The sequence below is a fragment of the Neodiprion fabricii genome, chromosome 6 (assembly GCF_021155785.1).
Source record: "Neodiprion fabricii isolate iyNeoFabr1 chromosome 6, iyNeoFabr1.1, whole genome shotgun sequence".
NCBI lineage: Eukaryota > Metazoa > Arthropoda > Insecta > Hymenoptera > Diprionidae > Neodiprion > Neodiprion fabricii.
Window position 1 is genome coordinate 13,047,747 of NC_060244.1, and position 21,651 is coordinate 13,069,397.

Genomic DNA, 21,651 nt, shown 5'->3' on the forward strand with positions numbered 1-21,651 from the left:
ACAAATTCTAGCTATTTTTTCCTTGTATATTCCGCCCTTATTCAAATAATGAGGCCAGCGACGTAATTGGCGAACAGATTTTCTTTTTTGAACTTCTGGCGGACACTATCGATGTTCATTTTTTTAAACCTGCAATAATGAACTGCTCTTGACTTGTGTTCGTATGATAAGTTTTTGTCATTGCTTCTGCATGCGTCTGGTGACGATTTTGGTTCATTTTGGTATATTTTCATTCGGTTCTGCAAAGTACAGGGAATTTTCTTCCTCCATCTCAATGCCAATATATTTCTCTATTGCATTTAACAATATAGTTTCAAAATGGTTTTTCAACTGTATTTCCTCATTGTTTACGCGCATTTGAGCAATATTTATCGCTTGAAATTTGTCATAAGTAACTGTATAACGTTGAAAGGATCGATCTTCATCTTTGTTATGGAAACGAACCCTTGCACTTTCAAATTCTCAATTACATATAAACCACAAACAACTTATGCAAACACACCACTTCGCGTTTTTAAGCGCTAGTTAACCAGAAAAACTGATTCATTTTCATCATATGTTTCGCATGATACGTCGCAACAGGGAGATGAATTTGGAACTTCGCCGAAACAAAATGTAATTGTTTTAGTGCTTTTGCGTCACAAGATAACTTTCATTTCTTCAATGGTATACAAGCCATTGCATGTTAACTTTCTGACTTCTTTCAATGTTTTGGAAAAAAATAATAACCAAAGGCCTAAATGTTTACAACATTAGCGATTTTGATTCCAAGATTGTAAGATCGCAACCGATTCCAGTAACCTCACAAATTACGAAAGTACCGGGCTCCAGAACATTTCACGATCGTAAAAAAAACTATGCCAGAAACCGTTTGGCACTTTGTCGGAGTGGTTTTTGTTATAAATGCTGACGAAATGTATTGAGACGAAGAAGCTCCCAAATTGTTGCTTAGAAAGGACTTTCTAATGTTAAATAAGACGGATTAAAGCAAAATAGTGCGATTCTAATCGGAATGGCACGTGTATAAGGGTAGTTTTTCCCCCAAGTGACGTCATTTCGAAAAACGCAAAAACACGTATCCCATACTTTTTTCTGCTGTTTCAAATGCAATTAATGTCATTAAAGTCCGAACATGAGTTTTTTAGTTGTAAAAATTTTAGAACTTTCAACTCCTATAATTTTTGACTATTCAACCCCGTCGTAACTGAACGAAATGCATTCTTCATTATTCGCTGTAAGAATTATTCTTTAATTGGTTTCATTCAAATATCTTAACTGGAAGTATGCGAAACTATAAAACAACCACTCAGGATGCCCAACTTTCGGGGTTGATTTCACCCCTCTAAACCGTTTTATCGCCTATAAAAAAAAATTAAAAAAATACGTGTCGCTCAGATTTCGACGAAGAATAACATATCCTCAAATGGTCGAATTCGAGAGGAATACCTCAGTCGATTTCCTTGTGAGTCCTGTCAAAGACAGTGAAACAGCTCAGAGCAACATCTCATAGCGAAGCAGACGATTCATTATCACTTTTCGCGACTGTTTCCTGTCCTGATTTAAAATTGCAATGATAACGTTTATCCTATGCTGTAAATAATTTCATCCACATACATTCTTACATCGGGTGCTCAAGAGACGAAAACTTTCTATTCGCTGTAAATAATGTAAGCTAATGTGTCAGTCGTGATAACCACATCCATTGGCAAGCCTTTAAAATACTTCATAAGAATAAAAAGAAAATGCTAGTTTTGAAATCAAGTATACAGATGATGAAAGAGTTTCCAATCTTGCAGGATATTAAGATGCGGGCTACGCGAGCTATATTAATACAAGATGGTCTACTACAGGCTATCTGTTTAGATTTGTATGTAGTCCGATCACTAAGAATGTGCAGCGTCAGAAAATATGTAATAACGCTGAGCACAACTGAGACTGAATCTGTAGCAGCAGCAGCTGCTACCAAGGAAGCGACTTGGTCGAGAAAATTATGAAATGAGCTCGGGTATCGATGTAATCAACTTACGACACAATTTTTCGTTAATCAGAGTACTATTGGACTGAGTCGGAACCCTGCATTTCGCAAAAGAACCGAGCATATCGATAACTGATACCGTTACATCACAGAAAACTTTGAAGTTGGTGAAATTATTTTGGAATATGTGCCAACCGAACACCAACAGGCAGATATATTCACTAAAGCAGTATCAAAGTAACGTTTCAAATTTTTGTGCCAAGAATTAGGGATGAAAGAGCCAAATGAATAAATAAGAAGGAAGAATTAGAAAGTATAGAAACACGGCGAATGTTACAATAAGTTTTATGTATTTGTTCTATGTGTGAGAGAAGAAGGTTGAGCGCGCGTACGACCAGCGCTGTTATTTTGAGCAATACAGTTCGATCAATGTATCATACGGCATGATAAAAGTTTATTAAAAATAAACAAATATTTTTTTATTATAAGGAGATCCCACACAATTTTTCAGCTTACCCTTACCACATGTAAATCGGTAGCCTAATATGGTCAGCCGCGTCCACGGTTGTAACGTTGCAAATCAATCATTTGAATAACAAACAACTTGACAAAATAGCTATTCATTCAAAAATTCAAATTTTAAGAAATGGAATCAATTAAAATTACATTCAATAAATTTATATTGATTCAATTTATGCAAATAACCCTATATCTATCAGCACTGCATAAAACTTGGTTATGACGTATTACAGGCTGTTGTGAAAGAACTGAACAGACTAGGGATGCTGGTTGATTTGTCTCATGTCTCGACGAAAACCATGAAAGCTGCATTACAAACGACCAGAGCTCCAGTGATATTTTCTCACAGCGCAGCAAGGGCCCTATGCAACTCAACCAGAAATGTGCCTGACGACGTCCTTCGGAGTTTGGTGAGTTTTGAAGGCACAATATTGATGTTTTATAATACTCTACCAGTAAACGGAATTCGACTTTATTCAAAAATTTCCGTCACCAGAATATAGGATCTTCGGAAGAAAGAGTCGAAAGATCTGTAAAATGTATGATGATGTACAACCAGTGTTGTAAAAAGTACTTGATTTTTAGTACCTAGGTACAGGTACAGGTTTTCAAGATGTACCTGTATCCAGGTACTTAGGTACTTTTTTTATGGGAACTATGAAAGCAATCTGAAAAATATGGACAAAATTATAGACCAGACGAACACATTACTTCATATTGAGCTCATCGTTTATTAAATTTGTGAAATTTTGAACGTTACATATTTTACACTACTAGGTTATTATATTTCAAGAACAGCAGACATTCGAAATTGTCGTCGGTCAACTTGTTTCTTCGCGGCATCAGGCTTTGTCCTCCAGCGCTAGATGCACGCTCTACTGGGGTGGAACTCGAAAGCAGACTGTTATATTTTAGGAATATTTGTTTTGTAATTGGGTACCGCTCTGAACTATCCAGAGTAGTATATCTATGAGAGTTCTACTTACAGATTCCTGTTACCGACACTTACCGGCATTCTCCCCAGACTCAAACCCTTTACCGCGATGACGTCACAGTCTGCTGTACCGACTTGAGGTCAAAACCGTGCAACCTTACGGACAGTTGAATCGGTCGACGGTGAAAATCGCACTGCTTTACCAACAATTCTTATCGGTCAAAAGTCAAAATCATGCTGTTATACCGACAATCTTACCGACCGGAGGTCAAAGTCTTTATGGAGTGCTCGTCTGCCAACGATAGAGGGTGCAGCGGGGGCGAGAACTTTTTTACCGTCCCGCATTCTTTTCCCACGAAAGGACTGCTGATGTGTAACATTAACCACTCCAAATTCCTTTCCCACGGTAGGACTGCTGATGTGTAACATCAACCACCCCTACATTTTTTTCCCACGTTATCAACCACGTGACATTCCAAAATTGATAGTTCCGAGAATGGTTTTTTTATCCACTCGGATATCGCTGACGTGTACCATCAACCACCTCACATTCCTTTCCCACGTTATCAACCACGCGACATTCCAAAATTGATGGTTCTGAGAATTGTATTTCACTTACTCGGATGCCGGTTTGATATCAACCACGTGACATATTTTTTGGCTTGTAACTGTCATGTAAACTCAACGATAAATTTTGAACGGGTTCAGTCAAGACCAGAGTGCAAGATCGACCGATGGCCGCGGTACATTCAGAGCCATGGATCATCGGCGTTGGGTTACTATCGCTCTGGAAATGTTAAAGGGTGCGCGCGCATACACAAACATACGTACAGCTGCCCTATGGAAAGGACGCTCATCACTGCAAATGATCATTAGGTCTCAACTTGTCAAGTGTACGTGAGGAAAAAGCTCAAGATGGAATCCAAGAAGGGTCTGAGATTGATCGATATTATGGAATCGGCGTACAAAGTCTTGGACAAATCATCATCAACAGCAGAGATTCAGAAATGGATGAAATTCGAAAGTCAAAATATTCGGCTTCTGAACAAAATTTTGCGAAAGGCTTCATCGATTGGAGAAAAGATGAGAATTATCACAACGATCGGACTCTTGAAAGCGCTCGCGGAAAATCTCAAACGTCTTCAGAAAACGGGTGGAGGTACGCAGGAAGTAAGAAGAAGCGATCGAGTTCACTGGGAAGATTTGGAATCAGCTTTCGAGGGAAGAATTCGAACTGGATCCATCGTCAATTTGAAGCATAAAGATGTGGAGAGATTCCTAGAATACGCAAAGGTACTAGCTGCGACGAGACTAAAAAACGCTCTGAAGAAAGACATGAGCTTGAAAGCCAACGTTATCCTGGCTTGTAAATTTAAAGTTAGAAAAGATGATCGCACAGTGGAAGAGATCAAATTTTTTAATACGAGAAATGAAATTATTCTCCGGACAACGGACATCAACGAATGGTTCATCGAAAAAGCGATGGAGCGTTTGTTGAAAAAGGTGGAAGATTTCCAGGAAAAGGATTCAGGCTGGTCGCTGACTGGAATAATCAATTTGACTGTGAATATCAACAAGTACGTGCTACTACGAGGCGGTGTGTTCACATATACCCCGTTACCTAAGCATATCAGTGATAAGAAGGCTGTGGTAGTCATCAGAAACAACGACTCTTACTGCTTTCTTTGGTCGGTCACCGCAGCTCTGTTCCCAGCCGACAACAACAATCCCAATGCGACCAGCTCGTACCCGCATTTCAGCTCAGTACTGCGGTATAATGGTATGAGGTTTCCTATGTCTCTAGACAAAAACACCACTTCAAAATTTGAGGAGCTTAACGGCCATTTAATTAACGTTTATGGTATGGACCAAGGTGATCGGAAAAAAAGTGAAATAGTACCGATTCACCTGAGTCAGAATAAGTCTGATGAACCTTGAATTCATCTTTCAGCGATTTGAACTGAAATCACTGACGATGACGATGATGATGTTGATATAGAAAATTATGAAAAAAATAGAATCTTTCATTTTACTTGTATTCGAAATTTGTCTCGATTAATGAGTTTTCAAATTTCTGAACGTAATGGTCGTACTTGGTTGTGCGATAGATGTTTGAGTCACTTTCATTCTGAGAAGTGTTTGACAAAGCACAATGTAGATTGCATGAATTTAAACAAAACAAAACTTATTCCACCTATGGAGGAGAAGAAAATACTGAAATTTAAAAATTTTAAGCACAAAGAAACCGTTCCATTCTGCATTTACGCGGATCTCGAATGTTTACTGGAACCTACGCTCAAAAAGATGAGTACAAGAACAATTTATCAGAATCATCTTCCGTATAGTATAGCTCATTATCTACACTGTGCGTTCGACGATTCAATTTCTAAATTTGAGATTAATCGTGGAGACTTGCATTCAATGGTTTGTGAATAAGTTAGCGGAATTGGCACATTCGTTAGAAGTTTATTTCGAAACTGTTGTACCGATGGGACTGCTCAATTTCAATCAAATAAACGAATTTCATGTAACAACAGTGTGTCACATTTGTGAAAAACCGTTTACACTCCCAGACGTGAAACATCGTAATCACTGCCATTTCACGGAAAAGTACCGTGGTGCTCCTCATCGAGGTTGCAATCTGAATTACCAAAATTCGCATTCTATCCCGATGATATTCCACAATCTGTCGGGTAAGATTCACATTTTCTGATCGAAGCACTGGCTACATCATTCGAAGGCACAATTGAGCTTCTACCCATAAACAAAGCAGAGTACACTGCTTTTATAAAATATGTCGAGGGGACAGATATAAAGTTTAGATTCGTAGATTCGTACCGTTTCATGCGCAGTAGTCTTGAGAAATAAGCAACGTATCTCGGTGATGATCAGAAATCAATCACCCGAAAATTTAATCGTAGCTCAGATAAATTTCAGTTATTGACCAGAAAAGGAGTGTTCCCGTACGAATACATAGACAGTTGGGAGAAGATCGAGGACAGACGGCTACCATCAAAACAACAATTTTACTCAAAATTAAATGTTCGGGATATATCAGACGACGACTATGCACATGCATGTGAAGTTTGGCAAACTTTCAACGTTTAATTTTTCGGAGAGTATTCGAACTTGTATTTTCAGACGGACGTGTTTTTACTAGCCGACATTTATCAAAACTTTCGATAGAGCTGTTGGACAACGTACAACCTGGACCCGTTACATTATTACACCGCGCCCGGTCTGTCGTTTGATGCGATGTTAAAGTGTACCGACATCGAGCTCGAGCTTCTCACTAACATAGATATGGTTATGTTTATCGAAAAACGTATTCGTGGTGGTGTGTCACAGTGCTCGAGCAGATACGCAAAGGCTAACAACAGGTACATGGGGGAGGAATTCGATCCTGGGGTCGAAGAATCTTATCTCATGTACTTTGACGTTAATAATTTGTACGGTGCTGCTATGAGCTTTGCTCTGCTATACAGTTTCTTCGGATGGGTATCAGACTTCGGACAATGCGACGTTCTTACCATCTCGAACGATGCCGAGTTTGGTTACATACTCGAGGTGGATTAGGAATATCCTGAGGAACTGCATGAAATTCATAAGGATTTACCACTGTGTCCAGAGCACTATATATCTCCGATCTCGAATAGTAAGCAACCGAAATTGACGCCCACGCTACTTTCGAAGAAAAACCACGCTGTTCCCTATAGCGTTTTGAAACTATGCTTACAATTAGGCTTAAGATTACTCAAAATTCACAGAGTTCTCAAATTCAGACGAACCCCGAGGCTCAAAAAATACATAGATTTGAATACCGATTTGCGCAAAAATTCTCACAACGAATTCGAGGAAAATTTGTACAAACTGATGAACAACGCAGTTTTTGGCAGAACAATGAAAAATGTTAGGAAGTATAGAGATGTCAGGCTGATTGCGGAATGGGATGAAAGATACGGTGCCAGAGCTACTATAGCCAAACCCAATTTTCACAGCTGCACCGTTTTCGACAAGGATATAATAATTGTCGAAATGAGTAAGACGGAAGTCAAGTTGAATAAACCATTTGATGCAGGTTTCTCCATCATGGATCTGGCTGAAACATATATCTACGATTTTCATTATAATTATATTAAGCAGAAATTTGGCAACCGAGCAAAATTATTGTATACGCATACCGACATTTTGATTTACAATTTTACCGTCCCCGACATATACAAAGCTATAAAGAAGGACTTGCATAAATTCGATACGTCTGATTATCCACTTGACAACGTTTATGCAATGCCTCTAGCGAACAAAAAAGTTCTCGGCTTGATGAAAGATGAGAATAACTGAAAAATAATGCTGAAATTTGTAGGATTAGGAGCTGAATTGTACACAATCCGAGTCTTGGGAGACGAGACAGACAATAAACGTGCCAAAGGTGTCAAAGGATCAGCGTTAAGAAAAATAACTTTCAACGATTATTTAGAATGTGTTTTGAACCGTAAAAATTTGTCTACAAATCAGCATCTGATATCAAGTCGAAAGCACGAGGTATACGCCGTAGAACAGCAGAAAGTGGTACTGAGCTGGAATGACGACAAGCGAATCGTGTTTTAAAACACATCAAACGCGCTTCCGTGGGGCTACAAGCCTGCACCTTAGCTTTGTAATTTATAACTGTACCATGATGTACGAAATATTATTATGTAGTATAGTAAATAAGAACGCTCCGAAATATGAAAAATTGTACAACGATGCATATGTCTGTTGCTTGTCTAAAAAATAAAGATGCATACTTGTTATGTGTCGGGTATAGAATAAAGAGGCACATACGTTTTTTACAAAAAAATTCATCCATTCAAATGTTACATGTCCGATTCGTTTATCCAACTGTTGTGTGTAATGTCAAAACCTAACTATTTAACGTATATTTTTCTTCCACGCTTCTTGAGCACCTTCTCCACCAGATAGATATCCGAATGTTTACCCTTGAGGAGCTTTTGTTCGTAGAAACCACCAGCGATGGGTTGATCTCGGTAGTCTTTGAGCTTGTACGTCACAGGATGAGTATTTTTCACTCGACTTATCGTGAATATTCCAGTCGTCCAATTGGGAGTGTAACCTTTCTTGAAAACATTTTTGAATTTGCTGATTTGAACTTTGTCGCCGGATTTGAATTTTGCCGATATGGTAGGTATCGCTTAAAGCTCTCCGTACGCCTGACGTAATAACAGCCTCTCGTTTGCGACGGTGACATTCGACGGTTTCATTCGTATGGTTCGGTGTTTGGCGTTGTTGAAAGCCGAAACCAAATTAGATAAGATATCCAGCCACTTGTAGCTTCCTTGCATGCTGAACCGTTTCCACGTTTTACCTTTCAGCGTGCGATTGAAACGTTTACAGATTGAAGCCTTTAAATTACTGTACATGAAGTAAAGTTTGATTCCGTAACGTGTCATAGGCGATTCAAATTTCGAGTTGTAAGATTCCGTTCCTCTGTCGACGTGTAAATTTTTCGGCACCCGTCCTTAAACAAGCACAGATTTTATTGCCTTTGTAACATCATCTCCAGACTTGCTCTTTATCGGTCAGCCCACGCATACTTTGACAAAATATCAATGACTGAGAGCATGTACTTGTAGCCTTTGTTTTGTCCAGCGTATGACGTCATATCAACAAGATCCGCCTGCCAGGTCTCGTCGATGCGGCGCACGTCTACACGTCGACGCGGGTAATTCCGGCGTGCAGGCTTATGCAGTTCCGTCACCAGTGCTTGCTTCTCCTTGTTCATATTCCAACGCTCTTAGTCGGGTGTCCAATTGAGAAATGTTATCAGCGTTTCGAATCGTCAGGTCTCTGCCTGTTTTAAAGTCTGTGTGAAAGGTATATAAGGCTTTCTCCGTGGTGAGCTCTAGAGCTTCGATCATTTGATTGAGGTTGGCGATTTGTTTTTGCAGCACGTTGAATTTTCGTCTTAAGATTTTTGAAGTTACAGCATTGTTCGGCTCTGCGGAATCTGCGACATTGCACAGTCTCTTGTTCCGTTTGTCGTAATGCCCGTCCGCTGTTATTTAAACTCCGACACCCGGAGGACCGCGAGTGCTCGCGGCCGTGTTTTTATCCAGATGCCGTCCAAACACATCGACGCTCATCTCGGTAATGAATGCAAAAACGATGGAAGCTGCTTAACAAATGATTCCTGCTTCGCGTAGCTCTTAGATAATAGAGATTATTTCGTTATTGTGACTCGGATTTTCCGCTGCCTGAGATGCCAGGAGTAAACGAAGACGCTCCACTAACTCGTTTGGATCGTCCTAAAAAACCTATTCCGTTTTAACACCTTGTCGAGTGATCATAGCTTGTGGAAGTAGACCTTCACCATTGCGCCGAGGTGATGAGGAATAATCCATTGATTCGGCAATGCCATTTTTGAATTTGTAACTGTTATCGTTTCGAACAGCCTCATCGGATGAGTAATACTTTTTATGCGCGTTAGTTGCGAGGATTGCTTTTAAAATTTTCCCGATCTCCAGCGCTCACAGAACAACCGTTAGGTTTCTTTTTGAACAACAGTTCCAGCAAACCCTTCGTTCTCGGGTAGAGCTTATCGCCAATACGAATGTAGTCGGTCTCAAAAGATATCAACGAATCACCAATCATTAGCCCGTTCGAGAGGTTGCGTACACCGTACACGTTGTCCAATTTACCTTTCGTCGTCACATCTCTCATCAGTGCAAACTAATCATCCTCTATTTTCTCGACCGGTGTTTCTACGATTGTTTTATCTACTGCAGAAGCAAAGGAATCGTCCGTTTCCGAGACCGTTTCATTTTTCGTTTCATTTCTCACCTGCTTTATTTCTTCTTTAATTTCTTCCATCTCTTGTTTTACAGGTTTAGTATCTTTTGTAACATTCACAAGTTCTTGCAGCGGAGTCACTACCGGTTTGAAAACCTCACTCAATTCTTGAGTCGAAGATTCCTCCCCCGAATTGAGCAATCTGTGTTTTTGACGGATCGCAGCACTTGCTTGAGTGATCTGATGTAGGACATCTTTCTGCTCGAAAATTTCAGAGCTCTGCATGTCAACGCAACTGAGTCCGCAACGCTACTGCGTCTCTCGCTTGAAAATGTTGGATTTCATTTCTTTTCCAGGCTAACAAAAGAATCGAATTCCCTCCTGTATCGTCCTTCGTTGAGCTCACTGTCTTTGTCGATTACCAGAAGCCCGTACTTCTCCCCGTTTCACCATGCAGAGCACACACTCTCAAGCTCTGTGTAAGTCATATTAGTGCTTACATGGTCGTTGTATACGTGTCTCAGGTTTATATCGTCTTGTTTGAATAACACGAGTAAGTTGACGTTGTCGCGCATGAAATGTTTGGGAATACGCGCGTACGTCTGACAGAGATAGAAACAGGCAGCGTCGTGATATCTACCCATGCAAAAGTAGGCTCTGATATTGTCCTGCTTCTCGCACGCTACATCGTCAAACATGATTATTGAGTTTGGCCGTGCTTCTTTCGGTGTAATCACTTGCTCACGCTCGGTAAACGCAACATACTCCGTATTCCCAACATGGTCCAACAATTGCTTCAACAATTGGTATGTAGGTCGGTTGGGAGATTTCAAGTAGATGTAGATATTTTCAAATCTGAGTCCGTTGAAATTGGTTATTAGTGTGAGCAACGCATTAGTTTCACCACAATTCCACCGTCCATAGAATATTGCACGTACACTATTCGAGAGTAATTGACCGTGCCGTTTGTGCCTTTTGACATTTTGCTCCGAAAGTTTGTCAAAATTCATCACGGGAAGCTCAGTAGGTTGTTTCTCAAACCGAATTTTGGACATGACTGATCAGATTTGCTATAAATATCCCGTTTTGAAGCACTTTTTTTCAGTCAACGCACGAACATGATCGCGTACAGAGGTAAACGAAGCAGCAGGCGGCAACATCCTGACAAGGGTCTGGTGAATAACATCATCATCAGCCATCCAGTTTAATTGCATGTACCTGGTTATCAGTACTGTGTGACTGGTACAAAGTTAACAAAGAGACTCGCGCGGGGTGATCCGGGAATCAATCTTCTCGACGCAGTTTGCAAGGACGACGAGATTGCTTACTCGCAGAATCGTGAAAATCTTGAAGTTAGACAAGAGGCTGATAAGTCGTTGGCTGAGAAAGCTTGGAAACGGGTTCTCGCAAAGGACGCAAATTTGGGTGAAAAAGCAGCCGCTTGGGCGATAGCTTATATAATAAGAGTAAAATCAAAACTCAGAATGAGAATTCGAAAATCAAAAAATGCGACCCTTAAAAAATTGTGAAAGCTGCAAAACGTTCTATGATTCGAAGCAACGATGCAAAAGTAGCTATCAAATCTGCGCTGAAGGGAGCTGAGAACGGTGTTAAAAAATCAGGTGGTAAATGCAAAGTGCGAACACCTCGCGTCCTACCAGTACCTTCAAAAGTCGGTGGTTTTTCACCGTTTCTGATTTCCATTCTCGCTGGACTTAGTGCTATAGGCGCGTTAGCCAGTGGTGTGGTAGGGATAGCCAAAGCTTGGAACGATGCAAGTGCTGCTAGACGAGAACTGGGAGAGAGCAAACGACACAACAAAACTATGGAAGCTATTGCGTTGGGCAAAGGGCTTCATATGAAACCGTACAAAACAGGTCTTGGTCTCCATCTTTGAGAAAACTAGACGCAATGCTACCACGTCGAGCGTTGACTGATTGAGACTTGTTAAAATATGCAAAAATCTCTAAGGTTCCGCATTTCAGCGGTGTTTTTATGCGAAACGAAATGCCCGAAAACAGTCCATGAAAAAACGAGTCAGCTTTGATCAACCTTGACGACAAAGACGGTCTGGGAATACACTGGATTGCATATAAGAAACGCGACAACAATATCGATTACTTTGACAGTTTCGGCAACCTTCAACCACCCTCAGACCTCATAAAATACCTCGGCGTTGGTAGTGTTAAATACAATCATGAGAGGTACCATGATTATGATACATTTGAATGCGGACACTTGTGTCTGAAATTTCCAAGTGGTGAGCTATATAAACATGGTGCATGATTCATCAGAGTCAGTTTACCACTCGCAGTCATGGATGATTCGTTAACGTCAGCAATTTAGGGAACCACTTCGATTCTCGAAACACAATATTTGCCACCGATCGAACTTGCTCGTGATAAAAGTTATGCTCTTGGCTTGGTAGGATTGTTAACCTTTAATTCGATTCCCAACGTTGATGTTGGTCACAATAAAATTTACGGCGTTGATAAAGTGATCACCATACCTTCCGGCAGCTACGAGATCCAGGACATGGAGAAGTATCTTCAAAACGTGCTAAGAAATACAGATATCAGGCTCGCCATCAAACCCAACAATAATACATTAAGCAGCGAAATCACATACAACCACACGATTAACTTTGAGCCGGACGATTCCATTGCATAACTTTTGGGATTCACACCACGTGTATTGGAGGTTGATGAAACTCACGAATCAGACGTGCCTGTTACTTTACTCTAGGTCAACGCGTTGCGAGTCGAGTGTAGCATTACAACGGGCGCCTATGTCAATGGACACAAAGTACACACTATTCACGAGTTTTTCCCGACTGTCCCACCAGCATCTAAGATCGTGGAAGTACCGTCGCACGTCATTTACCTTACGATCACCGTCAGAACCATAGATCACGTTCAGCTCCGGTTAGTGGATCAGAACGGAGACCTGGTTAACTTTTGTGGAGAATTTATTACTGTGAGACTACATATTAAATCGCAATAAACGATGGGAATTGTAAATGACAGACTGTCAAAGAGTAGGTATATCAGTCAGTCGGCATGCCCCGATCAAGTCAGTAATCGATCGATTCTCGAACGGTTAACACCTCGAAACGCGGAGTTCCTGATAGCTCTGGATCTGAAACTGATCACTTTTGGAAGAGGAATTTCCGACAACTAAAAATCCGATTTTGCTGTTTCATCATCTGCTACGTACCATGGAGGAAGAAATCTTAAACATTCAAACACCAGTCGTCTTTGATGAATCCGTTGCGCATTACGAGATTCACGCTCACAAACCTTACTCTTCGTCAACTTTCAACAACAGCGATGAAATTCGAATCATCATTCAGCATCAGCATTTATGCATATTACCCAGCAAAAGTTCGGTACATATCCATGGACGACTCCTCAAATCTGATGGTTCAGCTACTGTGACTACACAGCTCGTAAACAACGCGAACTGTCATCTGTTCGAAGAAATTCGCTATGCAATTAATGCAGTTGAGATTGATAGAAGCAAGAACGTTGACTTGACAAAAATCATAAAGGGTTACGCTTCCCTGCACCCTGGTCAGACTTGGCTGATGGAGAACGGTGGATGACTTGATGTAGAAGAGAAGAAAAAATTAACCGATGCCGAGGGTACTTTCGACTTACTGATACTGCTCAGCAGGATATTGGGTTTTGCCGAAGACTACCGCAAGATCGTTGTCAACGCTAAATATGAGTTCATTTTGAAGAGATCAAAAACTGACGTCAACGCTATCATGCAGACTCAAGTTGAGGAATTCAAAATCACGATCAATGCAGTGAAAAGGCTAATACCGTATTTGAAACTCGCGGATCAGAAAAAAGTTAACCTACTGAATTTCATTCAGAGAGATCTGCCTATTATGATGGGCTTCCGCAGTTGGGAATTATACGAATATTCCTTACTTCCCACAACATCGAAACATGTTTGGACTGTGAAAACTTCCATTCAGCTTGAAAAACCTCAGTACGTCATTTTGGGTTTCCAAAGAAGTAGAAAAAACGAGACCGGCAAGAACGCAAGTCATTTCGATCATTGCAATATCACGGACGTCAAGCTATTTTCGAACTCTCAATCTTATCCGTACGGTAACCTGAACCTGAACATGAGTTGTAATCTGTACGCGCTCCTGTACGAGATGTACGCAAACTTCCAAGCTACTCACTACGACAAGAACCCCGAGCCGTTGCTGACAAAGAGTGAATTCCTTCGAGACGTCCCCTTATTCGTTACCGACTGTTCGAAACAAAACGAATTTTTGAAGTACGGACCTGTCGACATCCGTCTTGAATTTGAAGCTAAAGCCAACTTTCTCGCCCAAACATCGGCGTACTGCTAGATTATTCACGATCGTATTGTCGAATACAACCCGCTCAGTGGTGGGGTCAAAAAGTTGGTATAAAAGATGACCCGTTCCCACCATCTCACACAGTTCAAAGATGGAGCTTGTCGTTGACATACAAGACTGTCGTAGACGTTTCAACAATACCTTTACATTGAAAGAATTGGCCACAATTTCAATCTACTCGGAAGCATCTCCATCAATGTTTTTTTTCAAGCCACCTTACGAATGGGATTGTCCGGACGTCAAATACAAGAGCCAAAATTCTTGGTTAGAACGCGATTTCCACGGTTTACCTTGGAGCTGTGGAACCATACCGTTTGAGGAAGTTGAGTGGACCATTCAAGACAGGCTGTGCGAAGCTGAAACCGTGTACGTAAAAGGAGAAAAAAAAACGAGATTGGTTGCTTAAAATTGTCCCGAAAATTTGAATCATCGATATGCTGGACTTTGACTGTCCGTCGCTTCAAACCTTGCAAAAAACTTCAGCTGTGTCTCTAAGATGCGACGTTCATACAATACCCAACGCAATTTGTGCAGCACAGACCGTTTTGATACTTCAAAATTGGCTACAAAATCATCATACTGTTCGGATGGCGAGGGTGTACGATTTGTGTCACTTCGCAGAAGCGTCTACAAGAACGGTCCCACATTCCTGGCCAATACAATATCCTGGTTATGATACTGTTAAATAGAATTATTGTACTATCGTTGTGAAGTAATTGTCAACTGTACCCTAAAAATTGTACTTAATAAAACTGTTTTTTAAAGAATATTCATAAAATAATTTCACACCTTCACCTTCACCTTAGCTCTTGAGAGAGAATTTTTTTTCAATACAAAGCTTATGTAAGATTCAACCATGCTTTTCATCCTTGACCGAGCCGTACTCAAACCGAGTTATGTTTTGCATTCCTAGAGCGATAGTAACCCAACACCGCAGATCCTTGGCTCTAAATGTATACCACCGCAGCTATCGGTCTACCTTGCACTCTGGTGTTGACTGAACCCGTCGAAAATTCATCGTAGAGTTCACATTACAGTTACAAGACGCAAACGCAGCTGAAAACCCTCCATCGTTACTCGGTGGTGTTTGAAGTAGCATTTTTTTAGATTTTAAGACTTAATTCTAGATACAATTATAAGGTACAAAATGTACGTAGGATTGAAGGTATACAAGATGGTTAGGCGATAAATGAAAAAATATTCATAATTTCAATTTTTTTTATTTTTGTTCATCGAACGCAAGACTTCCACAAGACACTGGATATTTGAATGTGATACTCAGATTATACGTATACGAATTTAAGTTGACCGTACGGTCTGCCAAGATAGCGTAGATGCAACCGTATCTCCTTACTGGCTGTCGTTACCTTCTGGAACAAATCTTCATCTTCTAGGAGGGCCTTGGTCAGTCGGTTTGGTAGAAAAATCGCGAAAGATTCCTCCAAGTCGAGAACGATTTCATCACCAAATTTCGTTTTTCGTAATTTGAAATTTGGTGGCGGGTAAGGAACGTCACGTGGTTGATATCAAATACGTATGTTTGTGTATGCGCGCGCACCTTTTAGCATTTCCAAAGCGATAGTAACTCAACGCCGATGATCCATGGCTCTGAATGTACCGCGGCTATCGGTCGATCTTGCACTCTGGTCTTGACTGAACCCGTTCAAAATTTATCGTTGAGTTCACATGACAGTTACAAGCCAAAAAATATGTCACGTGGTTGATATCAAACCGGCATCCGAGTAAGTGAAATACAATTCTTATAACCATTAATTTTGGAATGTTGCGTGGTTGATAACGTGGGAAAAGAACGTGGGAGTGGTTGATCTTACACATCAGCAGTCCTACCGTGGGAAAGAAATTTGGAGTGGTTAATGTTACACATCAGCAGTCCTTTCGTGGGAAAAGAATGCGGGGCGGTAAAAAAGTTCTCGCCCCCACTGCACCCTCTATTGTTTGCAGACGAGCACTATATAAAGACTTTGACCTCCGGTCGGTAAGATTGTCGGTATAACAGCACGATTTTGGCTTTTGATCAATAAGAATTGTTGGTAAAGCAGTGCGATTTTTACCGTCGACCGATTCAACTGTCGGTAAGGTTGCACGGTTTTGACCTCAAGTCGGTACTGCAGACTGTGACGTCATCGCGGTAAAGGGTTTGAGTCTGGGGAGAATGTCAGTAAGTGTCGGTAACAGGAATCTGTAAGTAGAACTCTCATAGCTATACTATTATCCAGTTCTTTGGATTTGTCAGACAAATATGTCAGACATTGTATTTTGACATTTTGACGATTTACAGGAGAGCTGGATTCAGAGCCAACTGTAGCGCCTGTAGCTATGGCTTCACTGTCATTGTGATTCGTATCTTTTTCGTTCAGAAACGTAAAAAAGTCATTCTTATCCGATTCTGAAGAAGACTTCTCAAAAAGTACAGGCCTTCTAATTCTTAGAGCTTCCTCGATTGACAAATTCTCACATAAATCCTTCGACGATTCTTTGCGTGAGATATTGAGCCACTTCGGTTTGAATTTGGGTGTGACCATCGTGGCTCAGATATACTCGCGGCTATTCACGTTTTTCAAATCGAGTATAGAGTTGAAACGTGCTTCAATGCCTGCTAATACTGCATTTTGTAAAGGTTTATAATGATGTAAGTGCGCTACTTTGTTTACTTGTGTTTTCATTTGGAAGATAACTGGCAAAACATGATCCAGGCATGAATGTTCCTCTCCTTGCAAGAAGTCGAGCGTATTGGCTACAGGCGCTAGTACCTCAACGTATTCTTCCAAGAAATTTATCTGTACTTCAGCAAAAGCTGGCTTTTCGAGTTTTTCACAAATCGCGTCAAAATTATCCTTCACCTTTAACAGAGTCGTTACAGTATCAAAGTAGCTATTCCACCTAGTTTTACAAGGCACCGTTAGACGTGTTTTGCAAATATCGTAGACTAAGTCAGCTTCTTTTGTCTAACGATGAACGGTATTCCATATATTAGCGAATTCATTGAAGACTGCTGTACACAATCTTTGATAATTAGCATTGGTCATTGCTTCTGAAATTTGGAATCGATGTAATGATGAGTCATTCCCATGTAAGACCTGATATTAGTCCCGGTCATTGCTCGCGCTCCGAAAATGGACGAACATTTTCACAGAATTGGAGTACCTTGAATTGTACCTAAAAAATAGGTAGAGGTACTCCCGAAAAATACCTAGGTACAGGTACAAGGTACTCATCTGGAAAAGGATCTAGGTACAGGCGAAGGCACTGAAATTTGTACCTAGGCACAAAAAAGGTACTTGTGCCTAGATACCTTACAACACTGGTTATATAGCAGGGTGAGTATATGTATTTTTAAGTATTATTCGTAATTATTATTCTTATTATCATTGTTCATTATTTTTTTATTGTTTTTAAAAATAACTGATTGTAAAAGTATAATCACATTTTTCACGCAGAAATACAAAATATACGTAAAAATGGCTAATTTGTTTTTATACGCCTCCAAAATCGTCAAATAATTCATCTGAACTGTTGTTATCGTTGTACATACTCGTCGTGAAAATTATTTTCTACATCCTCCTCGTCTGTAAAGTTTAAAAAAAGGTAATGAAAGTGTGGCAGCGACCGTATGCACGACTAGTTTATAAAATAAATATGTATACCAGCAACATCCGTGTCTTCATCTTGAATCGTGGTTTGAATTATTACGTCATTGACTAAGGGTGGTCATTATTCTCCCTCAAACCAAAGTATTGCTTACTTTCCCTGCACCTCTCTCTAGCCATTCTTTTGCGGAAGTAATTGCGTCGGGTTTTTCAAATAAGCATTTCTCCACAAGTGGCAAATTTAACGTACTCGCAGTAACTGCTGAAACAGTTCCGATGTAGACGGCGGCAAATTTGAGGCCTGAATATTTTTAAACTTTTGATGGAATGGTTCATTCGAGTCCTCGACCTTGAAGGTTTTAACAAAAATGTCGGTTCTCGCCTCATTGACGTTACTCGCTCGTTGGGCGCTATACATGTGGCAAATGAATTTCGGACTCAGATATTAAAATTACACCGTGTACAACACGACGTATGAGGGCTAATATTGCTGAATAACAATTAAAAATAATTTATTATGGCAATAAAAAAATAATGAATAATAATCATAACAATCAAAATTATGAATGATACTTAACAATACATAATCGCTTCCGAATCTTCGCGGATTTACCGGTCTTTTTCGTTGTCTGTCACGGTAATGGAGTCAAGATATTTGTCTGCCCTTTCGTATATAGAATTTGAATGACTTCCTGTGAAAGTTTATTTTTGTTCCAACCCTTATACTATGACGTAAGTTAGATACATTTTCGCGTGTGTTTATTGTTGTCTGCCGCCATTGTGTCTGCCATTTTTACTATTCAACTCAAAATATCATTCCCTGCTACCACACAAAAAAAAGTGTGTGTGTCAGCTCCGACGCACGACTGGAGTTTACTCCTTACGAACGATAATTATGATATATATCGAATAGAAAAATTGGGTAAATGAACGCATCTTTCAAAATGATAAGAGAAACAAACATATATCTGTAATTATTCAGATTATTCATATTACTTTAAGAATTTCCAAATTTCGAGTGCATATTCGTAATAAGTGACTGCAAAATCCCCTGAGTACCAACTTTCGTTCCCGTCAAACGACTTTTTAACATTTTCGGTTCACCATATTGCATCCGCCATCTTGAATTTCTAACTTTTGAGTGCGGATTCGTAATTAGCGACTCCGAAAACTTTCGAGTGCCAACTTTCGCTTTCGTCTAGCGACTTTCTGCGATTTGGTCTGCCATATTGGATCCGCCATCTGGAATTTCTAACTTTTGAGTGTAGATTCGTAATAAGCGACCCCGAAAACCCCCGAATACCAACTTCCGCTCTCGTCAAACGACTTCTGCGTTTTGGTATGCCATATTGGATCCGCCATCTTGAATTCTTAACTTATGAGTGCGGTTTCATAATCATCGACTTTGAAAACCCCTGAGTACGAACTTTCGCTCTTGTCAAACGACTTTTTGGGTTTTGGTCCGCCATATTGGATCCGCCATCTTGATCTTCCAACTTTTGAGCGCGGATTCGTAATCAGCGACCCGGAAAACCCGCGGGTACCAATTTTCGCTCTCATCAAACGACTTTTCGCGTTTTGTTTCGTCATATTGGATCCGCCATTTCGAATTTTCAAATTTTGAGTGCAAATTTTGGTTTGTCGGATTCTTCTTCATTATCATCTGAATCAATTTCTTCCATATTCTCAAATATTTTGACGTGATAACGTCACATCTTATAAATTCATACGCAGGCACACATCACACACGTACAGACATACGCACACATTCAACTCTCAGACCAGAGGTAGTGAACTACACAGTGAGACTACGAAGCACCGCACAAAGAGGAGACCCCGAGTATGGGATACGCTGTGTAATATATTCCATCTCATTCTTTTGCACGTTCAATATATATGTTTGTCTCTTTCTATAATGCCTCAAGTTATCGTGTTAAACTTGATTTTTATCCTCATATAATTTCCATACCGGGCTCTATAAATCAAATCATTTCCAAAAATGAGCGCGTATGAAATGACGTTTTTCAATTGATATTTTTAACCCTTTGCGCCTCTCCCACCGCATTCTCCAGTACTGGAGGCTAGGCAGACTTCCGAATCAATTATCAGCTACGTTAAGAGAATATAAGATGGAAGACTTTGTTCATGAAATGACGTAACTAAAATGCTCACCAGCTCTCCGTCTATATTTAGAATATCGCGTTTGTATTCACTGATGCTTATATGCAGCTGCCTGCTAGTTTGACCTCTATAAATTTCATTGGAATTGTTGCACGGAATTTTGTATATTACATTGAAATGTTTCTCTTGAGGAATTTTGTCTTCTTCAGATTCAAAAAGACAGCTGAGATCATCACAATTTTTCCCCACATATTGCAGATTATACTTTTTGAAAATCCTATTTACAGCTTCAAATAGGCTAGCCACTCACGGCACCGCAACCAACCTATCTTAATCTTTAAATAGGATTTTCAAAAAGTATTATATGGGGCATTCCATGTCAAACCCCTCTTTTCTCTCACCATTTTTGATTCGTTCCGCGATTTTTTATACGATTCTACCATCTGAAAAAGACTCTCCTGAATTTTTTCAAATTGTTTTCGTCAACCGTTTGTTTACATATCATTCAAACCCATTTCGAAAACGGTCGTTTTTAAAAATCTGACAAAATTCTGAAAAATCTAGTTTCTTATTCCGATTATACCGACACCCGGCCGATGATGGGCCGATTTTTTCTTCTATTTTTTCAGCACTTCAAACATTTCCTACAAACTAAACTCTATCTTGCAACATTATGAAAAATTTTCAAAAATTCTCAGAAATCGAATATTTCATTTCAATCATTTTGACACCCGGACTTTGATGGTCTGATTGTTTTTTCGATTTTTTGTCAGCACTTTTAACATTTTCAACAACATTTTCAATGCATAACATTGCAAGATAGAGTTTCTTTTGTTGAAAATATCAAGAAGGCTAAAAAAATCGAAAAAAATTGGACCATCATGGTCCAGGTGTCAAAATGATTTAAATGAAATACTCGATTATTGAGAATTTTTGAAGATTTTTCGTAATGTTGCAAGATAGAATTTCGTTTGTTGAAAATGTTCAAAGTGCTAAAAATCGGTCGGGTGTCGGTAAGATCGGAATGAGAAACAAGGTTTTTCAGAATTTTTTCAGATTTTTGGAAACGACCGTTTCCGAAATAGGTTTGAATAATATTTAAAAAAAAGGTTAACGAAAAAAATTTGAAAAAATTCAGGAGTGCCTTTTTTAGATGCTAGAATCGTATAAGAAAGCGCGGAACGAATCAAAAATGGTGAGGGAAAAAAAGGAGTAAATTTGACATGGAATGCCCCATATGCATTTCTATAATCAAATAGATTATTTCTAGAAATTCGCAATATCAAAGAACACATGAATTGTGTCAATATGCCTCAGGATGTTG

At 39.8% G+C, this 21,651-nt stretch overlaps 1 protein-coding gene and 1 long non-coding RNA gene across 5 annotated transcripts in view; one reads left to right on the plus strand and one right to left on the minus strand.

The window, feature by feature from the left end:
- Positions 1 to 21,651, plus strand: part of LOC124185018 (dipeptidase 1-like) — a 1,685,273-nt gene that overhangs the window by 1,013,600 nt on the left and 650,022 nt on the right. For all 4 annotated transcript variants that reach the window (XM_046575303.1, XM_046575304.1, XM_046575306.1 and 1 more), the window contains exon 9: positions 2,728 to 2,904. In XM_046575303.1, the coding sequence (XP_046431259.1) occupies positions 2,728 to 2,904 (177 nt within the window). The remainder of the gene's footprint in view (positions 1 to 2,727; positions 2,905 to 21,651) is intronic.
- The window catches only part of LOC124185031, a 238,943-nt gene that overhangs the window by 135,382 nt on the left and 81,910 nt on the right, over positions 1 to 21,651 (minus strand). The window lies entirely within an intron of this gene.